The sequence below is a fragment of the Hemibagrus wyckioides genome, linkage group LG03 (genome assembly GCF_019097595.1).
Source record: "Hemibagrus wyckioides isolate EC202008001 linkage group LG03, SWU_Hwy_1.0, whole genome shotgun sequence".
Classification (NCBI taxonomy): Eukaryota; Metazoa; Chordata; class Actinopteri; order Siluriformes; family Bagridae; genus Hemibagrus; species Hemibagrus wyckioides.
In genome coordinates, this window is record NC_080712.1 from 29,016,449 (window position 1) to 29,031,658 (window position 15,210).

Sequence of the window (15,210 nt, forward strand, 5' to 3'; positions counted from 1 at the left end):
CAGTTATTCACATACAACGATCAGGCATAACATTATGAGCAGTGCCAGGTAAAGTGAATTACACTGATTATCTCCTCATCATGGCACCTTATAGTGGGTGGGATATATTAGGCAGCAAGTGAACATTTTGTCCTCAAAGTTGATGTGTTAGAAGCAGGAAAAATGGGCAAGTGTAAGGATTTGAGCGAGTTTGACAAGGGCCAAATTGTGATGGCTGGACGACTGGATCAGAGCATCTCCAAAACTGCAGCTCTTGTGGGGTGTTCCCGGTCTGCAGTGGTCAGTATCTATCCAAAGTGGTCCAAGGAAGGAACAGTGGTGAACCGGTGACAGGGTCATGGGCGGCTAAGGCTCATTGATGCACATGGGGAGTGAAGGCTGGCCCGTGTGATCTGATCCAACAGATGAGCTACTGTTGGTCAAACTGCTGAAGTTGTTAATGCTGGTTCTGATAGAAAGGTGTCAGAATACACAGTGCGTGACAGGTCAGGGCTGTTTTTGGACACGAAAGGGGGACCAACGTAATATTAGGCAGGTGATCATAATGTTATGCCTGATCAGTGTATTATTCACACCATTCATAAATGTATTTTATTCAATTCACATAGCTATCTATTATCTTTCTAATCATTATTGTATTAATATGACTAATAATAATCTATGCTGCATTTGCAGACACTAATTGACATGACTTTGGCTTACACTCTCACTGGCATTTAATAAAAAGATCACCTGCACCCCTGCTTTTATCCACTCAGCCAGGTCAAAAGCTTAAAGTTAACATTCATATAATACATCAGAATGGGAAAATATTTGATCTCAGTGACCAACCATGGTGTAGCTGTTGATGCTAGATGAGCGGGCTTCAATGTTTTGAAATCCCACACACTACAGAATGGGGGAAAAAGATAAAAAAAAAAAAAAAATCAACCAGTCAGAGGTGATTCTGTGGGCAGAAATGTTTTAATAATGAGCCCATGTTTTATGAAAATGGTCAGACTAGTTCGAGCTGACAGGAAGGCTATGGAAACCCACTTAACAGCTCTTTTCAGTCATGGTGAGCAGAAAAGCATGTCAGAAGGCACGTCATATCAAAATTTGAGACAGATGGGTCCAGGAAGACCACATGTAGTTCCACTCCATGTTTATTAATCTTCGTCTGCTCATATTAAGATGTCCATATTACGATTTGGGCTCCCTAGCAGATATTTTCTAGTAGCAAAATTCTCAGGCTCATCTGTAGTTATTTTTTTATTTGTATATCTAATTATGATGCTGTTATATAACAGTCTGCCTCACTAGTGGCTCGGTAATTGTCGGCGGAAGAAAAACAACCGCTCACAAGCAGTTCACACTGCAAGCCCATTTTTTTCATTTTTTTTCAAAAATCATTTTAATGTGACTGATATCTGACACCAATTTGAGCCACTTTTGATTGCGAGTGTAAATTCTGAGTGTAAATGTGGCAAACGTCAAAGGATTAGATGCTGAGTGGACATTAGAGACACATCCAGTAAACACACACACACACACAGATCAAGTCTACACTTTCAACATGGGGGGGTTCATGCCATTACGCCAGCCTCTTGTCTTTCTCTAATTCACACTCCCCCTCATTTTCTTTCTCATTTAATACCTTTCACACTCCCACTCTCCCACTCACTCACTCACTCACTCTCTCTCTCTCTCTTCCTCTCTCTGCATCCCTTTTCCACTCTATTCTGGACTGAAAGAGAATTACATTTTCTGCTCAGTGCCATGCAGAACCGATAATGTAGAAATTGATTCGTCTTGGCGCAGAAATCATAACCCAGCCTCCATCTTCCATATCTCTTTGTCTCTTGTCTCCTGCACTCTTCATTGGAGAACAAAGCAGATCAATGGTTCTTATGGAGACTAAAGACCGTGTCATGGTCTTTGTTGTTTTTTTTCTTTATTTCAGCTCAGCTGGGACCCAGAGGCTTCTGTGTGGCAGTTTATTGTTATCCTGTCATCCTCAGTGCCAGTTTTTTGATTCTTGATGAACCTAAAACCCCCTTTGACTTTTACACCCATTTTTTGTCGGATGAAACTCATCAGGGAGAAAGTGCCTTCTATTGATCCTTAAAGACTCAATATCTGACTATGATCTAAGATAGGGCTTTGCTTCATATGAGATTGCTAGTTTGTGCAGGCAAACATGCTAATATTATTGTCCCTCTCTCTAGCTACAATGAAGCAAGTGGCTCGCACTGTAGCCAAGGTGGAGCTGTCGGACCATGTCTGCGACGTGGTGTTCGCTTTATTCGATTGTGACGGTAAGTGTGTGCTTGCTTCTGTCCAGAAATGAAATATGAATGAAACCCAAAGTGCAGTAATTGACAGCGTCTTTGTCTCAGGTAACGGCGAGCTGAGCAACAAGGAGTTCATATCCATCATGAAGCAGAGGCTGATGCGAGGACTTGAGAAGCCAAAAGACATGGGCTTCACCCGGCTGGTGCGCGCTATGTGGAAGTGTGCGCAGGACACAGCGTGGGACTTTGCCATGCCTAAACAGCAGTAGCAGGATAGAGAGAGTGAGAGAAAGAGAGGGAGAGGGTGTAAAAAAACAAAGAGGGTGAGAAGAAGACAAGCCAACTAAATTAAGAAATGAACTTTAGATGGCATGTAATAAATCGTGCACACACTATAGTGGCCAGTGCTGCTGCATGAGGAAACTGCTGCAGTGTGTGTGTGTGTGTGTGTGTGTGTGTGTGAGAGACTCCAGCCTCTACACATTAGCCCCTTCCCAGCTCACACTTCTTATAGAGTCTGCCACATCTGTAGCATATGTGCAAATATCACAGGCAAGAATTTCAAGATGTTTACCTATACTGAGAAAAGAGCTATTAAAAATTCGCTTCTAATACAAGTATAAGGAGGGTTTTGGATGCAAAATGTATCTGTGTTTGACAATTTTTATAATGACTTCGGTATGATCCTGAGCTCAGGTCTGTGTAGCATTCATGTGGGTTTTCTACAACATTCTGATAGAGGGATTGGAGAATGTGGGTTCATGGTGCCCTGTGATGCACTGCTGTCCCACACAGAGCGTATTTCCAGTTTACTGGCCACTTGGTCCGCTGCAGCCCTGACCAGGATACAGAAGTTATTAAAGATGAATAAATGATTTATAATGATGATTGTCAAGTTATTCGTTAATGTAAACCCCAAATTGATTTCATTCTTTTTCAGAAGCATGAATTTCTGATTATACATGTGGGTCTGTTTATGTACAGATACAAGAAGACAACATGAAGTGAAAGTGACTTCTTTCTGTTTAGCACTTTAGTGCTCTCATCCTTTATTGCCACAGAGTGTAAGAGCAGTAAACTTGAACTTGGGTTACACTGTACAATGGCATATTTAAAACACACATCATGTCAGCCAGATCAAGGTTAGACTTCTGTGTAAACAGATTTCACTTCTTTTCTTAGTACAGGAAAACGTGCCTGCGGCACATTGCTTCAGATGTGTTGAGATCTAATCCTAAGGGCTGAGGGGATTGTGGGATGTTTTGCATGCGTTGTTGACATGCTCTAAGACACTGAAAAACAGCAGGTCGCTCACCCTCGCTCTTTAAAAGGTCTTTTATTCGGAGCTCTCTGATTCTTACGAAGCAAAACGCTGTCTGTTTTAAAAGATGCGTACAGAAAAGCCAAACCCTAGCACTCAGCATTACAGTGTACTTTATCACCCTCTTCTTTTTTTTAATATATATCTATATAATTATAAAGCGGCTGTGGGTGTGAGAAACAAAATACTACATTGAGAATGTTATGTACATGAATATCTATTACTGAATGAGTATGTGTCTGACATGCAGAGTTACTATATTAAACCGTTTTTCATGACTTGGTGTGAGTTTGGGTTTAATGTGCATGGAGCCCAGCTTGAAAACAACAGTAAGGTTCTTCTATACCGATCCAAATGTAAAGGATTATCTGTGCCAGATTTCATTGGTTGTGCCTCGTGTCAGTGGATGTTCCAGTCTCAGGCATTGTGTGTGATGTGCTTGCCAGGTTTCCTTTTAAAATCCATCGCATCCTTGCCACAGCTTTCTGATCCAGCCATGAAGTATGCAAGTATGATAAGTTTTGTACTTCCCCTCTATATGGAGACTTTTGGGACACCATGTGTTTTGGGAAACTAACTATGGAAACAAACAAAACTAATAACTGAGGCCAATTATGAACAAGAGTGATGTAGCTGAGGTTGAGGAACTATCAGAGCCAGAATTCACACCCCATGCTCACAGCTCTACCTCTGGGTTTTCTGGTTTAAGCCATGGCCCCTCAAGGTTTAAATCATTCAAAGTGCCGTTGCATTAATTCTCTTACAAACACATCTGAGAACTTTACATTTTAATATGTTTTATGTGGTCTGTAGTGGAGCAGTTTTCAGCTCTTGTTTAGTGCATCAGTGCTTCCACAGAGCTGTACTTTTGCTGTACATTTCCTGTACCTTTACCTTAATGCTCACACAGTGACGGCTGCATGCAGCAGCTTTTAAACCACACAACACTGAAGCAGCTGCACAATATAATGCAGGTTTATGACTAATATAGTAAACAAGGCTTTATGTAAAACAGTGCAGAAGCACTCTCGAGGCTCCAGTCGAGATGTGCTGAACCAGCGTTATGGCTCCATGACTGGTCTTTTAGTTTGCATATAGAGAACCTGCACTATGTAGAAATGATTCGTGAAAGCCTGCTGAGGTTTTAACAGCAACTCGGCACGCCACAAACGTCTGAATGGGGAAATAAATATGTAGGGTACAGTAGTGGAGCAATGATGACAGTGTAGTGGGTATTTTATTCAGCTGTTATGTGTTTGTTTTCCTGTTATGTAAATCTGAAAAGTTTGAAAAGCTTTTCCTCCTAAACTAAAGAGAAATGTCTGTAGAGATGAACGGCTGAAGGGTTGCACAGTCCAGTGGTTTGGATGACATTGATAAGAGAATGTTATCATGATACTTGTTAAACACAATTCATGTTTTTCTGACTTTTTGGGATTTCTTTTCCCACACAGTTCTAGGCAGTACTGCCCTCTGCCATGATAGATCAGTCCTGTGCACGGGTCTAGAGACAAGGACCTGAGAGAGTCCAATGCTACCTAGCTGTGATTAAACAGAAAGCCAGAAAGGTTAAGATTGGGTCAGGTTTTAATTACAAACAGTTTAATGAATACATGAACTGGGACGAAACCAGTACAACTGTTAAATAAGAAACAGAAACTGAAATTGCCACGGTATGAACGATGCGAGTGCTGTTAACAGCAGCTTCCTATTCGTACGAGATATCTAGTTTAATTATAATTAATATAGAACCGATTAGTTTAGCAATCCTCACACCATTCAACATCAACTTTTAACAGAGATAAAAGAAACCATTCATCCATTTAATGTCCTGAATGAGGAATTGAATACAACCGCTTCATTAGCTCAATAAAAAAAGAAGAAAAAACTAATTCCAAACAAACTCATGAGACCAGGCCTCTGATGCAATACAAATCTGACAAGAGAGAAAATTGTACAAATGAAAGGATAAATGAAGTAGAAGACATGAGCGAAACGAGGTCACCACCTAGTGGCTAAGAAAAGAAACTGCAACTGACAAGGCTGTGTCTCTGCTCAAGGCGTTGCTGGCTCATTATTCATAATGACCTGAGTACAGCACTAACACACTGCAGGGGTCTGGGTGGCCAGATCCTAGAATACGACACCACAGTGTCAGACGGAGAAAATCAGTCCAGGTAGATGAATGAAGCGCGGGGTTGGGCTCTCAGTCACTGTCAAATTTGATGGAGTTGACTGTGGTCGAGATGGCGCCTCCCCTGTAGCTGCCGCGCTTCTTTTTCGTCTTTTCGTGCCTGAAGGACTTGCCTTTGGTGTACTTAAGCACGTCGTTAGCCTTCTCGCCCCAATCTCCAGTCGCTCCCAACTTCAAGAACAGAAGTGTGTGTTAAAAGAGAATGTAAAAGAAACTAGTAGTAGGAGTGTAGGAATAGTTTAATGTGGCTTACCTTGGCTACGAAGGAATTGTCTGACAGACGTGGGTCTACCTTAATCTCCTCCTCTCTTATTCTACGGAAAGGAGTATTGCCATTCTTTAAAGGACACAACAGGATAGACACAAAGGACAAAAAAGAAGCTTAATAACCATGCTTTAACACAAATCATTACTACCTAGACTAAACGCACTTATTTTAGAGACGTCGCACTCACATATCAGTCACAGCAGAGTGACTGAAGCCGAGTCACAAACACGAACCAGAAATAGAGCTTCATCTTTAAAATAAACCTTATCAGCAGTATTCGCTACACTCACACAATCACAGACTGATAAATCAGAGCCAAAGCTGTACCTGTGAGCTTACTTCAGCTGCCCTGATTTATATCCAAGCGGTTAGTCATGCATCTCAAAGCTGCTATAAAACACTGTGACTGGTACAAAGCATCACCTCAGTCAGTAGAAATCATCCCCACTGCACTCCTTTTGAATTACCCCAACAGAAAACCCTAAATTAGTTGACCTTACTTGAAAGCCTTGACTCAAATATGTAGCTGTAGAAAAAAAAAAATGCAAAGGGGGCATAAAGGCAGCCTGCAATAATCATTCTTACCTTCTGTTTGGCCTTGGGGAAGGAATGAGGTGTGACGTTTACAGGCTTTTTGTTTTTGGGTGTTTTCTTCGAAGCTTCCTCTTCGTCGTCCTCCTCCTCCTCGTCCTCCTCTGCCCTCTTTCTTTTGCCGCCAGTACCTTTGGTTTAAAAAATAAACTATTATTAAACTATTGACAAAAGATATTTTTAGCCAGTTTCTGGTCAAAGTAACTATAAAAAATGAATTAAAAAAAAACCCAAGACATTGGAAATCATTGTCCATATTAGCACAGAAGAGGGCAGAGGCTCAATAGTGAGGGTCAATGGAATCTCTGTTCATTGGCTTCACCACTAAGAGTTATTCAGGCAATTTATCCGCATACAAGTGGAATTTCACCCTGGCATATGATAATTGATAGAAATTGGAGACCACACCAATTTTCCTCTTGTAAAGCTTTTTCACAAGCCTAACAGTCCCAAAATCCTCTTATTCTCCAGTTCTGGGGATTTGTAACTTCACTGCACACCACATTTCTAATTTAGACACCCATTTCCTTAGCTTACTGATACCCTGGAGGTTAGCAGTGACACACTGTTTGTTACAGTAATGTCAAGACTACAGAGATAACACACGAATCAGTACTTTGGTCAATATCGAGATTAAAAATATATATAACACGACATTTCATTACCGTTTGCTGGAGTAGCAGTTGGAGTCTTGGGAGTCTTCACCTCCTCCTCTTCCTCAGATGAAGAGCTCTCTGACGAGCTGCTCTCGGGCTTCGGCTTTGCTGCAGAAGCGGGTGTGCTTTTTGCAGCAGGTGTGGTTTTTACTGGTGCTTTGGTTGTCTTCTCTTCATCATCTGAGCTGTCTTCGCTTGATGACGACTCTGCAGCCTTTGAGACTGGAGTTTTTGCTGTTGGGGTTTTAGGAGTTGTTGCTTTGGTCACAGTAGGTTTGGACGGCGTTGTTTTTGGGGCTTCATCCTCTGAATCTGAGCTGTCTGAAGAGTCGGAGCTGCTGCTCTCAGCCTTCTTTTTGCTTGTTGGAGTCACAGCAGGCTTAGCTGTGGCAGCAGGTTTCCCTTTAGTCTTCTCGTCTTCGTCGCTGGAGCTGTCCGAGTCACTGCTGCTGGACTCGGCTGCGGGTTTAGATGCTGTGGGTGTGGCTTTGGACGCGGTGGGTTTGGCTTTAGCAGTAGGGGTGGAGCTTGCTGTGGAAGATGCAGGTTTAGCCTTTTTAGCTGCAGGGGCCTCGTCTTCAGAGTCGGAGCTGTCTGAGCTCGAGCTGCTCTTGGCTGGCTGAGGTTTGGGCGGTGCTGCTTTAGCTGCGGGAGGGGCGGCCGCTTTCTTCGGAGGCTCCTCTTCATCGGAAGAGCTGTCCGAGTCCGAGCTGCTCTCCGCAGGCTTGGATGGAGTCTTGGGTGTAGCTGCAGTTTTAGGAGTGGCCGCTGGTTTGGGCGTGGTTTTCTGTGTTTGAGGTGCAGGTTTGGCAGGAGCCTCATCTTCGGAGCTATCAGAGTCTGGTGGTGAAAAACAAAATGCTGCCTTGTTACTTTCTATTGTATTGACAATATGAAAGGACCAAACTTTCAAACTCAAAGGACATGGGACATGCTGAAGCAAATCGAACCCTCAAGGTGAGAGTGAAAGAGGTCTTGCTTAACGAATGCCGTCTTAAAAATACAAACTTTAACAAGCTTATTAAAGAGGATCTGCTGTACTCACCTGAGCTTGAGGACTCGGCTTTCTTTGCAGGTGCTTTCTTTGCAGGTGTAGCCTTTGCTGGTGGAGTCTTAACTGGGATGGATTTAGCAGTCGGTTTGGCTTTATCATCCTCATCATCAGACTCCTCCGAACTGGAAGAGGACGACTCTTCCGCGGCCTTAGCCTTAGCCGGAGTGGCCTTAGCCGGAGTGGCCTTAGCCGGAGTGGCCTTAGCCGGAGTGGCCTTAGCTTTTGTTGTTGGTTTCTCTTCTTCATCATCTGAATCCTCAGAGCTAGAGGATGAGGAGGAATCTTCCTTCTTAGCAGGGGTGGCCTTGGCAGCTGGGACAGTCTTTGCCGGTGTTGCCTTGGTGGCCGGCTTCTTTGCCTCTTCTTCGTCATCCTCGGAGCTCGACGAAGAATCGTCTTCCTCCTTCGCAGGAGCTGCTGCGGTCTTCTTGGTAACAGCTGGGGCTTTAGAGGAAGCTGCTTTAGGTGGAGGAGCTTTGGCAGCTGGTTTCCCTGCTTCATCCTCTGAGCTTGAATCTGTAAGACCAAACAGTTAAAAAAAAAAAATCTATACAAACTTCAGATAAATACTGATGAGCTGGAATGGTAAAGTCTGTCATACCAGAGCTGTCTGAACTCGACTCATCTTTCTTAGCCACAGGTTTGGGATTCACCGTCTTTGTAGGTGCTGCATAAAGACACAAATGTATGCATCATCTCAGCCATTCAAGTCCCGTGTTTATAGTAGCAGCAGCCTCACACAGCAAGCCACTAGACAATCATATGAAACTGCATTTAATATAAAGTCTAGTTATCCAAACTCTTACCAGGGGCTTTCTTTTCTTCCTCCTCATCACTGCTCTCTTCACTGCTGTCTGATGAGTCCTTTTTAGCTGCTGGAGCAGGAGCACTCTGAGCCACAGGTGGAGGAACTGCACTGTATGTACCTGCATGCCAAAAAAAAAACCCAAACCTTCAGATGCTTTTGAATTCTGTGTGGACACTATGCTTTGAAAAGGCTGAAAGACATTACCTGCTTTGGGTTTCTTACTGGGTGGAGCCTTCTTCTCCTCCTCCTCCTCATCTGAAGAGTCGTCCTCGCTGCTGCTGCTGCTGGCGGCTTTGGCCGGAGCTGGAACCTTTTTCGGGGCAGCGGCTTTTACAGGTGCCTTTAACGCACAAATCAAACACATTCAAAATCTATGAATACACACACCCACTTACAAGACATCAGAAATCTGTGTACTGTGTTACCACTGTCAGAACTGCATGTTTGGATGGTTACAGTGCCAACTGGACAAACTCATGTCTCAGAAAGCTTCAGGGTGAATGAATATCATGGTGTAATATCTACCTTTGCTGGAGCCTCGTCTTCAGAGTCACTTGAGCTTTCCTCACTGCTGCTGCTCTCCTGCTTCTTCTGAGCTGGGGCTTTAGGAGCAGCCGTGGCTTTAGGGGTCGTAGGCTTGGCTCCTGAGAAACACGGAACAAATCGACGTATTAATTAATGAGAACCAGTCTGAGTAAGAATTACAATCTTGGTATTTAGTGATTTATTTATTATAAAGCACTGAACTCTGTGTAATCCATTAAATGCAAACTACTTAAAAAAAAAAAAAAAAGAAAAGCCATTTATTATAAATATATATAGCATTTATTATAAAATATAACTCTCCTTGAGAGGTCCGTGTATATAAACAAAAACAGTATAAGAGATAACTACTTTTGTTGAAGAAGGATACAACAAGGATACAAAAAAATACTACTTTGGGATTATTTAGATATGTTGATAGTGTTAATTATTACAGTCATCTACACGTTCACCTAAAATACATTGATCAACCATTAAAACTGAGAGGTAAAGTTAATACCATTGATTATCTCGCTACAGTGGGACTAGGCAAGGGGTGAGATAATATCCAATGAACAGTCAGTTCTCAAAGTTTTGGAAGCCGGAAAAATGGGCAATCATAAGGATCTGAGCGACTGTGACTAGAGCCACATAGAAAAGTGATGGCTTTTCGACTGAGTCAGAACATCTCCAAAACAACAGAAGGACATTTTTGTACCAAACACTTTTTGTACATACTGCGATATCATGAAATGTGTTAAGACTACATTGCTCTAGCTACAGAGCCTTTTCTGTGCCTTACTCAGACCTCCTTATATTTCGCCTCCCCTGTAACACTTGCTAACTTCCTGTAGTTTCACTCAGCGTCATGCTGGCCGTCGTTTACCTGTAGCTGCAGGCTTGGCTGGTTCTTCCTCCGAGTCAGACTCCTCACTGCTGGAGCTGGTGTCCTTCTTCCTGGCTGCTGCTGCAGCAGGGGAAGCTGCAGGCTTCACAGCTGTGACTTTCTGAGAGGCCAAACAAAACAGCCGGCAAATTAGAAAGAACATGTCGGATGTCCATCGGCTTTTAGGTGGATTTGCACAACTCAAAGAGTTTACCTTTACTGGGGCTTTAGTGGTGGCTTCATCTTCAGAGTCACTGGAGTCTTCACTGCTGCTGGACTCTGCTGCCTTCTTCGCCGGCACTGCAGCTGCCGCCTTTTTCACTGCTGGTGCAGCTGTAAACCCACACACACACTTAAGCCAAATGCACATATACTAAACACTGACTGCTGATCCACAGAAAGAAAGCATTTCCCTTTGACCATTTCCCTACAGTAACACATTCACTTTAACACCATGCCCCATTACCTTTTTGTGGTAACTGTACTAGTATCCAGCAGCTGAAAGTAAAGTGATGTACTATGTACAGACTATTTTAAGAGACTTTAGCACAGTGTAGTATTTCCTTTACACCAAAGACGCTTAAGGAACATCTGGAATAATTTAGGAACAAAACAAAAGTGAAACTTTTAGTCAATCACTAACATGTTCCATCAAACAGGAAATATTTGATCCATGATCAGGACACAAGGAGGCGCTCCACAACCACGTTCATCAGTATGTTTCCTTAAACAAGATCTATTTTCTCTAGATTTTTAAACCAGGGATAAATGAACAAAATCCAAAAAGATTATTTATTATATATATGATACCTTTTGAGGCTAGTTCCTCTCAAGGTTTCTTCCTCTTACCATCTATGGGAATTTTTTCCTTGCCACAGTCACCTCAAAGGGATAAATACAAATGAATGTAAATATACACTATATTGCCAAAAGTATTCGCTCACCTGCCTTGACTCGCATATGAACTTAAGTGACATCCCATTCCTAATCCATAGGGTTCAATATGACGTCGGTCCACCCTTTGCAGCTATAACAGCTTCAACTCTTCTGGGAAGGCTGTCCACAAGGTTTAGGAGTGTGTTTATGGGAATTTTTGACCATTCTTCCAGAAGCGCATTTGTGAGGTCACACACTGATGTTGGACGAGAAGGCCTGGCTCTCAGTCTCCGCTCCAATTCATCCCAAAGGTGTTCTATCGGGTTGAGGTCAGGACTCTGTGCAGGCCAGTCAAGTTCATCCACACCAGACTCGGTCATCCATGTCTTTATGGACCTTGCTTTGTGCACTGGTGCACAGTCATGTTGGAAGGGGAAGGGGCCAGCTCCAAACTGTTCCCACAAAGTTGGGAGCATGGAATTGTCCAAAATGTCTTGGTATGCTGAAGCATTCAGAGTTCCTTTCACTGGAACTAAGGGGCCAAGCCCAGCTCCTGAAAAACAACCCCACACCATAATCCCCCCTCCACCAAACTTTACACTTGGCACAATGCAGTCAGACAAGTACCGTTCTCCTGGCAACCGCCAAACCCAGACTCGTCCATCAGATTGCCAGATGGAGAAGCGCGATTCGTCACTCCAGAGAACGCGTCTCCACTGCTCTAGAGTCCAGTGGCGGCGTGCTTTACACCACTGCACCCGACGCTTTGCATTGCACTTGGTGATGTATGGCTTGGATGCAGCTGCTCGGCCATGGAAACCCATTCCATGAAGCTCTCTGCGAACTGTTCTTGAGCTAATCTGAAGGCCACATGAAGTTTGGAGGTCTGTAGCGATTGACTCTGCAGAAAGTTGGCGACCTCTGCACTATGCGCCTCAGCATCCGCTGACCCCGCTCCGTCAGTTTACGTGGCCTACCACTTCGTGGATGAGTTGCTGTCGTTCCCAAACACTTCCACGTTCTTATAATACAGCTGACAGTTGACTGTGGAATATTTAGGAGCGAGGAAATTTCACGACTGGATTTGTTGCACAGGTGGCATCCTATCACAGTTCCACGCTGGAATTCACTGAGCTCCTGAGAGCGACCCATTCTTTCACAAATGTTTGTAAAAACAGTCTGCATGCCTAGGTGCTTGATTTTATACACCTGTGGCCAAGTGTGATTGGAACACCTGATTCTGATTATTTGGATGGGTGAGCGAATACTTTTGGCAATATAGTGTAAGTCTAATATTAATCTTGAACTTATTGTACTATATTTCTTCTGTTCTGTTCTGCTTTGATACAATGTCCATTGTTAAAAGTGTACAAATAAAACTGAATTGATTTCTAACCCTGACAGCTCTACTTGTGACATCGTGAGTTACCTGGAGCTTGTTTCTTGACAGGTGCTGCATCTTCCTCATCACTGCTTGAGTCCTCTTCACTGGAACTCTCCGCATCCTTCTTTGCCTTCTTCGCACACGGTCCATTAACCTCAGGACTTTTGGGGAGCGCTTTCCGTTTTGTAGCCCCCCGTGACCTGAGGTGAGTCAGGATTAAATTAATGGTCAGATATAAGCAATTGGGGGGAAAATAAATAATAATAATAATAATAATAATTCTAACATGGTTACAGAGCTATACAACATGTACTTACTTAACCCAAAAACTGAAGATGTCTACGAGTCCTTCTTCATTTTGGTCCTGAGGTTTCTAAATAGGAAAAAAGGTGTTTGTAAACTTAGAACCTATATAAGGGGTATAGACCTAGACGTCTTTAGTTGTCACACAGTCGTTACAGCACAGTGAAATTCTTTTGTTAGGACGCTGAGGGTCAGCCATAATAAGGTGCCCCTGGCTGCAGAGACAGACAAGGGCCTCATTTAAGGGCCAAACAGTGGCTGCTTGTGAATTAGAGCCATAATTTTTGAATCAACGCCGTCCACCATGACTGATTAGACTGGATTAGACCAACATTAAAAATCTTCTTCTTTCAGCTTTTCCCTTCAGGGGTGGCCACAGCGAATCATCTCTCTCCACCTATCCCTAGCTTCTGCATCCTCAACACTTGCACTCATTAGCTTAATATCCTCATTTATTACATCCATATACCTCCTCTTTTGCCTTCCTCTTTGCCTCCTGCCTGGCAGCTCCATGTCCAACATTCTCTAACCAATATACTCACTCTCCGTCCTCTGAACATGTCCAAACCGTCTTAATCTGGCCTCCCTAACATTGTCCCCCAAACGTCCAACATGAGCTGTCCCTCTGATGTCCTTGGTCCTAGACCAACATTAAAAATGCTAAGACAAAATCAAAATCTGCTGAAAGGGGAAAAAATAAAGAAATAGCAACTTCTGGAAATTTTTCAGTGGTATTTAAAAGATCTCAAGAGTCACGTACCCCCCCCCCCCCCCAATCTGTTATCCTCATAGAAATAACAGATATAAGAGAATGGTCTTCGTTATCTATGATCTTGAACTTATTGAACACTGAACATACAGCGATCAGATAGGAATAGTAAATACTCCCGGAAGATCTTAAACAATCTATAATCCATACAGATGTTGAGCTCGTGCAACCTGTTCAAAAATACACCGCTGTTTATATTTTTTAACATATAATGAAATATTTCCGTGCTATAAAACATCTCTTCAGCTACTACAGAACAAACCTGGTGCAGTAACACGTTACAGCTCTGTCTCTCACCTAGACACGTGTTTGAGTCTAATCTGCGCATGCTGCTGCGCGTGCACGACCCTTTAATCCCCTACCCGAACCTACACACGCTACATAAAACCGCTCCACGTGTACTTACGACTTTAGCTTGCTTTAGAAACTCCTTGGCGGCTTTGCTGAACTTGTTCTCTAAAAGAAACGTGTAAACGTGTTGGTAGAGATCACTGGGTACCGCGCTCTCCGCCATCTTCACTGCAACTGTTACGCGCGACGACGCCGATTGGGCGGTCACGTGAAGACGGGAAATGGCGCACGAGAAATACGTCATGGGGGGAAAATACGGGTTTGTTTGAATGTGACTCTTTAAGTCAGTGTTTCAGTAGAATTAGTAAATGTATATAGGAGTTTATTAGCTTTTTTTTTAACCTCACAGCAAAGCGGGTTCAGAGTTTAGATAATTTATAGCGACTGTAATACTGTAGGTTGAGGCTGAATCTCAAACGGCTCAGTGTTAAACATGTAGTGCACTAGATAGGAGAACTATACAACTACACCTGAAGGGAACCTAGATAGGGAGCTAGCGGGCGTTTGGATTCCGACTGTGTGTTATGTAGAGGCAGGCAAAAAGTTCGAGTGAAAGTGTAATAAAAAAGAGGGAATGCAATTAGAAATTATTGTAGAGAGAGAGAGAGAAAGAAAGAAAGAAAGAAAGAAAGAAAGAAATTACTCTACAAATATTCTACATAGAGAGAGAGAGAGAGAAATAAATTACTCTACAAATATTCTACATAGAGAGAAAGAAAGAAAGAAAGAAAGAAAGAAAGAAAGAAAGAAAGAAAGAAAGAAAGAAAGAAAGAAATTATTCTACAGAGAGAGGGGGGATTATTCTACATAGAGTGAGAGAGAGATTTAACAATAACACTAAATATTCTACAATATTTATCAGAAAGAACATAACACTAATACCAATAATATATTGTAAATTATTTAATTCTTTATTTTTAGCAATATTTTACTCTATAACAAAATATTACTACT

The 15,210-nt window shown here is 42.7% G+C and overlaps 2 protein-coding genes across 3 annotated transcripts in view; one reads left to right on the forward strand and one right to left on the reverse strand.

The window, feature by feature from the left end:
* Window positions 1-3,872, forward strand: part of micu1 (mitochondrial calcium uptake 1) — a 39,381-nt gene extending 35,509 nt beyond the window's left edge. Inside the window, exons 11-12 of the mRNA XM_058385875.1 lie at window positions 2,208-2,297; window positions 2,379-3,872. Coding sequence (XP_058241858.1) covers window positions 2,208-2,297; window positions 2,379-2,542 — 254 coding nt within the window. The 3' untranslated portion in view covers window positions 2,543-3,872. The remainder of the gene's footprint in view (window positions 1-2,207; window positions 2,298-2,378) is intronic.
* Window positions 3,873-5,163: 1,291 nt separating this feature from the next.
* On the reverse strand, window positions 5,164-14,469 carry nolc1 (nucleolar and coiled-body phosphoprotein 1). Of its 2 annotated transcripts, none has more exons than XM_058385873.1 (14): window positions 14,312-14,469; window positions 13,151-13,206; window positions 12,879-13,033; window positions 10,788-10,906; window positions 10,574-10,694; window positions 9,691-9,809; window positions 9,370-9,505; window positions 9,164-9,283; window positions 8,959-9,024; window positions 8,349-8,873; window positions 7,313-8,143; window positions 6,642-6,778; window positions 6,042-6,125; window positions 5,164-5,959 (listed from the first exon to the last, which is right to left on the reverse strand). In XM_058385873.1, exons 1-14 carry the CDS (start codon window positions 14,417-14,419, stop codon window positions 5,801-5,803), a joined length of 2,736 nt encoding a protein of 911 aa, XP_058241856.1. In that variant the 5' UTR covers window positions 14,420-14,469; the 3' UTR covers window positions 5,164-5,800. The 2 variants fall into 2 exon arrangements, with proteins under 2 accessions (XP_058241856.1, XP_058241857.1); XM_058385874.1 differs by having other exon boundaries at window positions 5,821-5,959; window positions 6,042-6,102.
* Between the last annotated feature and the right edge of the window lie 741 nt (window positions 14,470-15,210).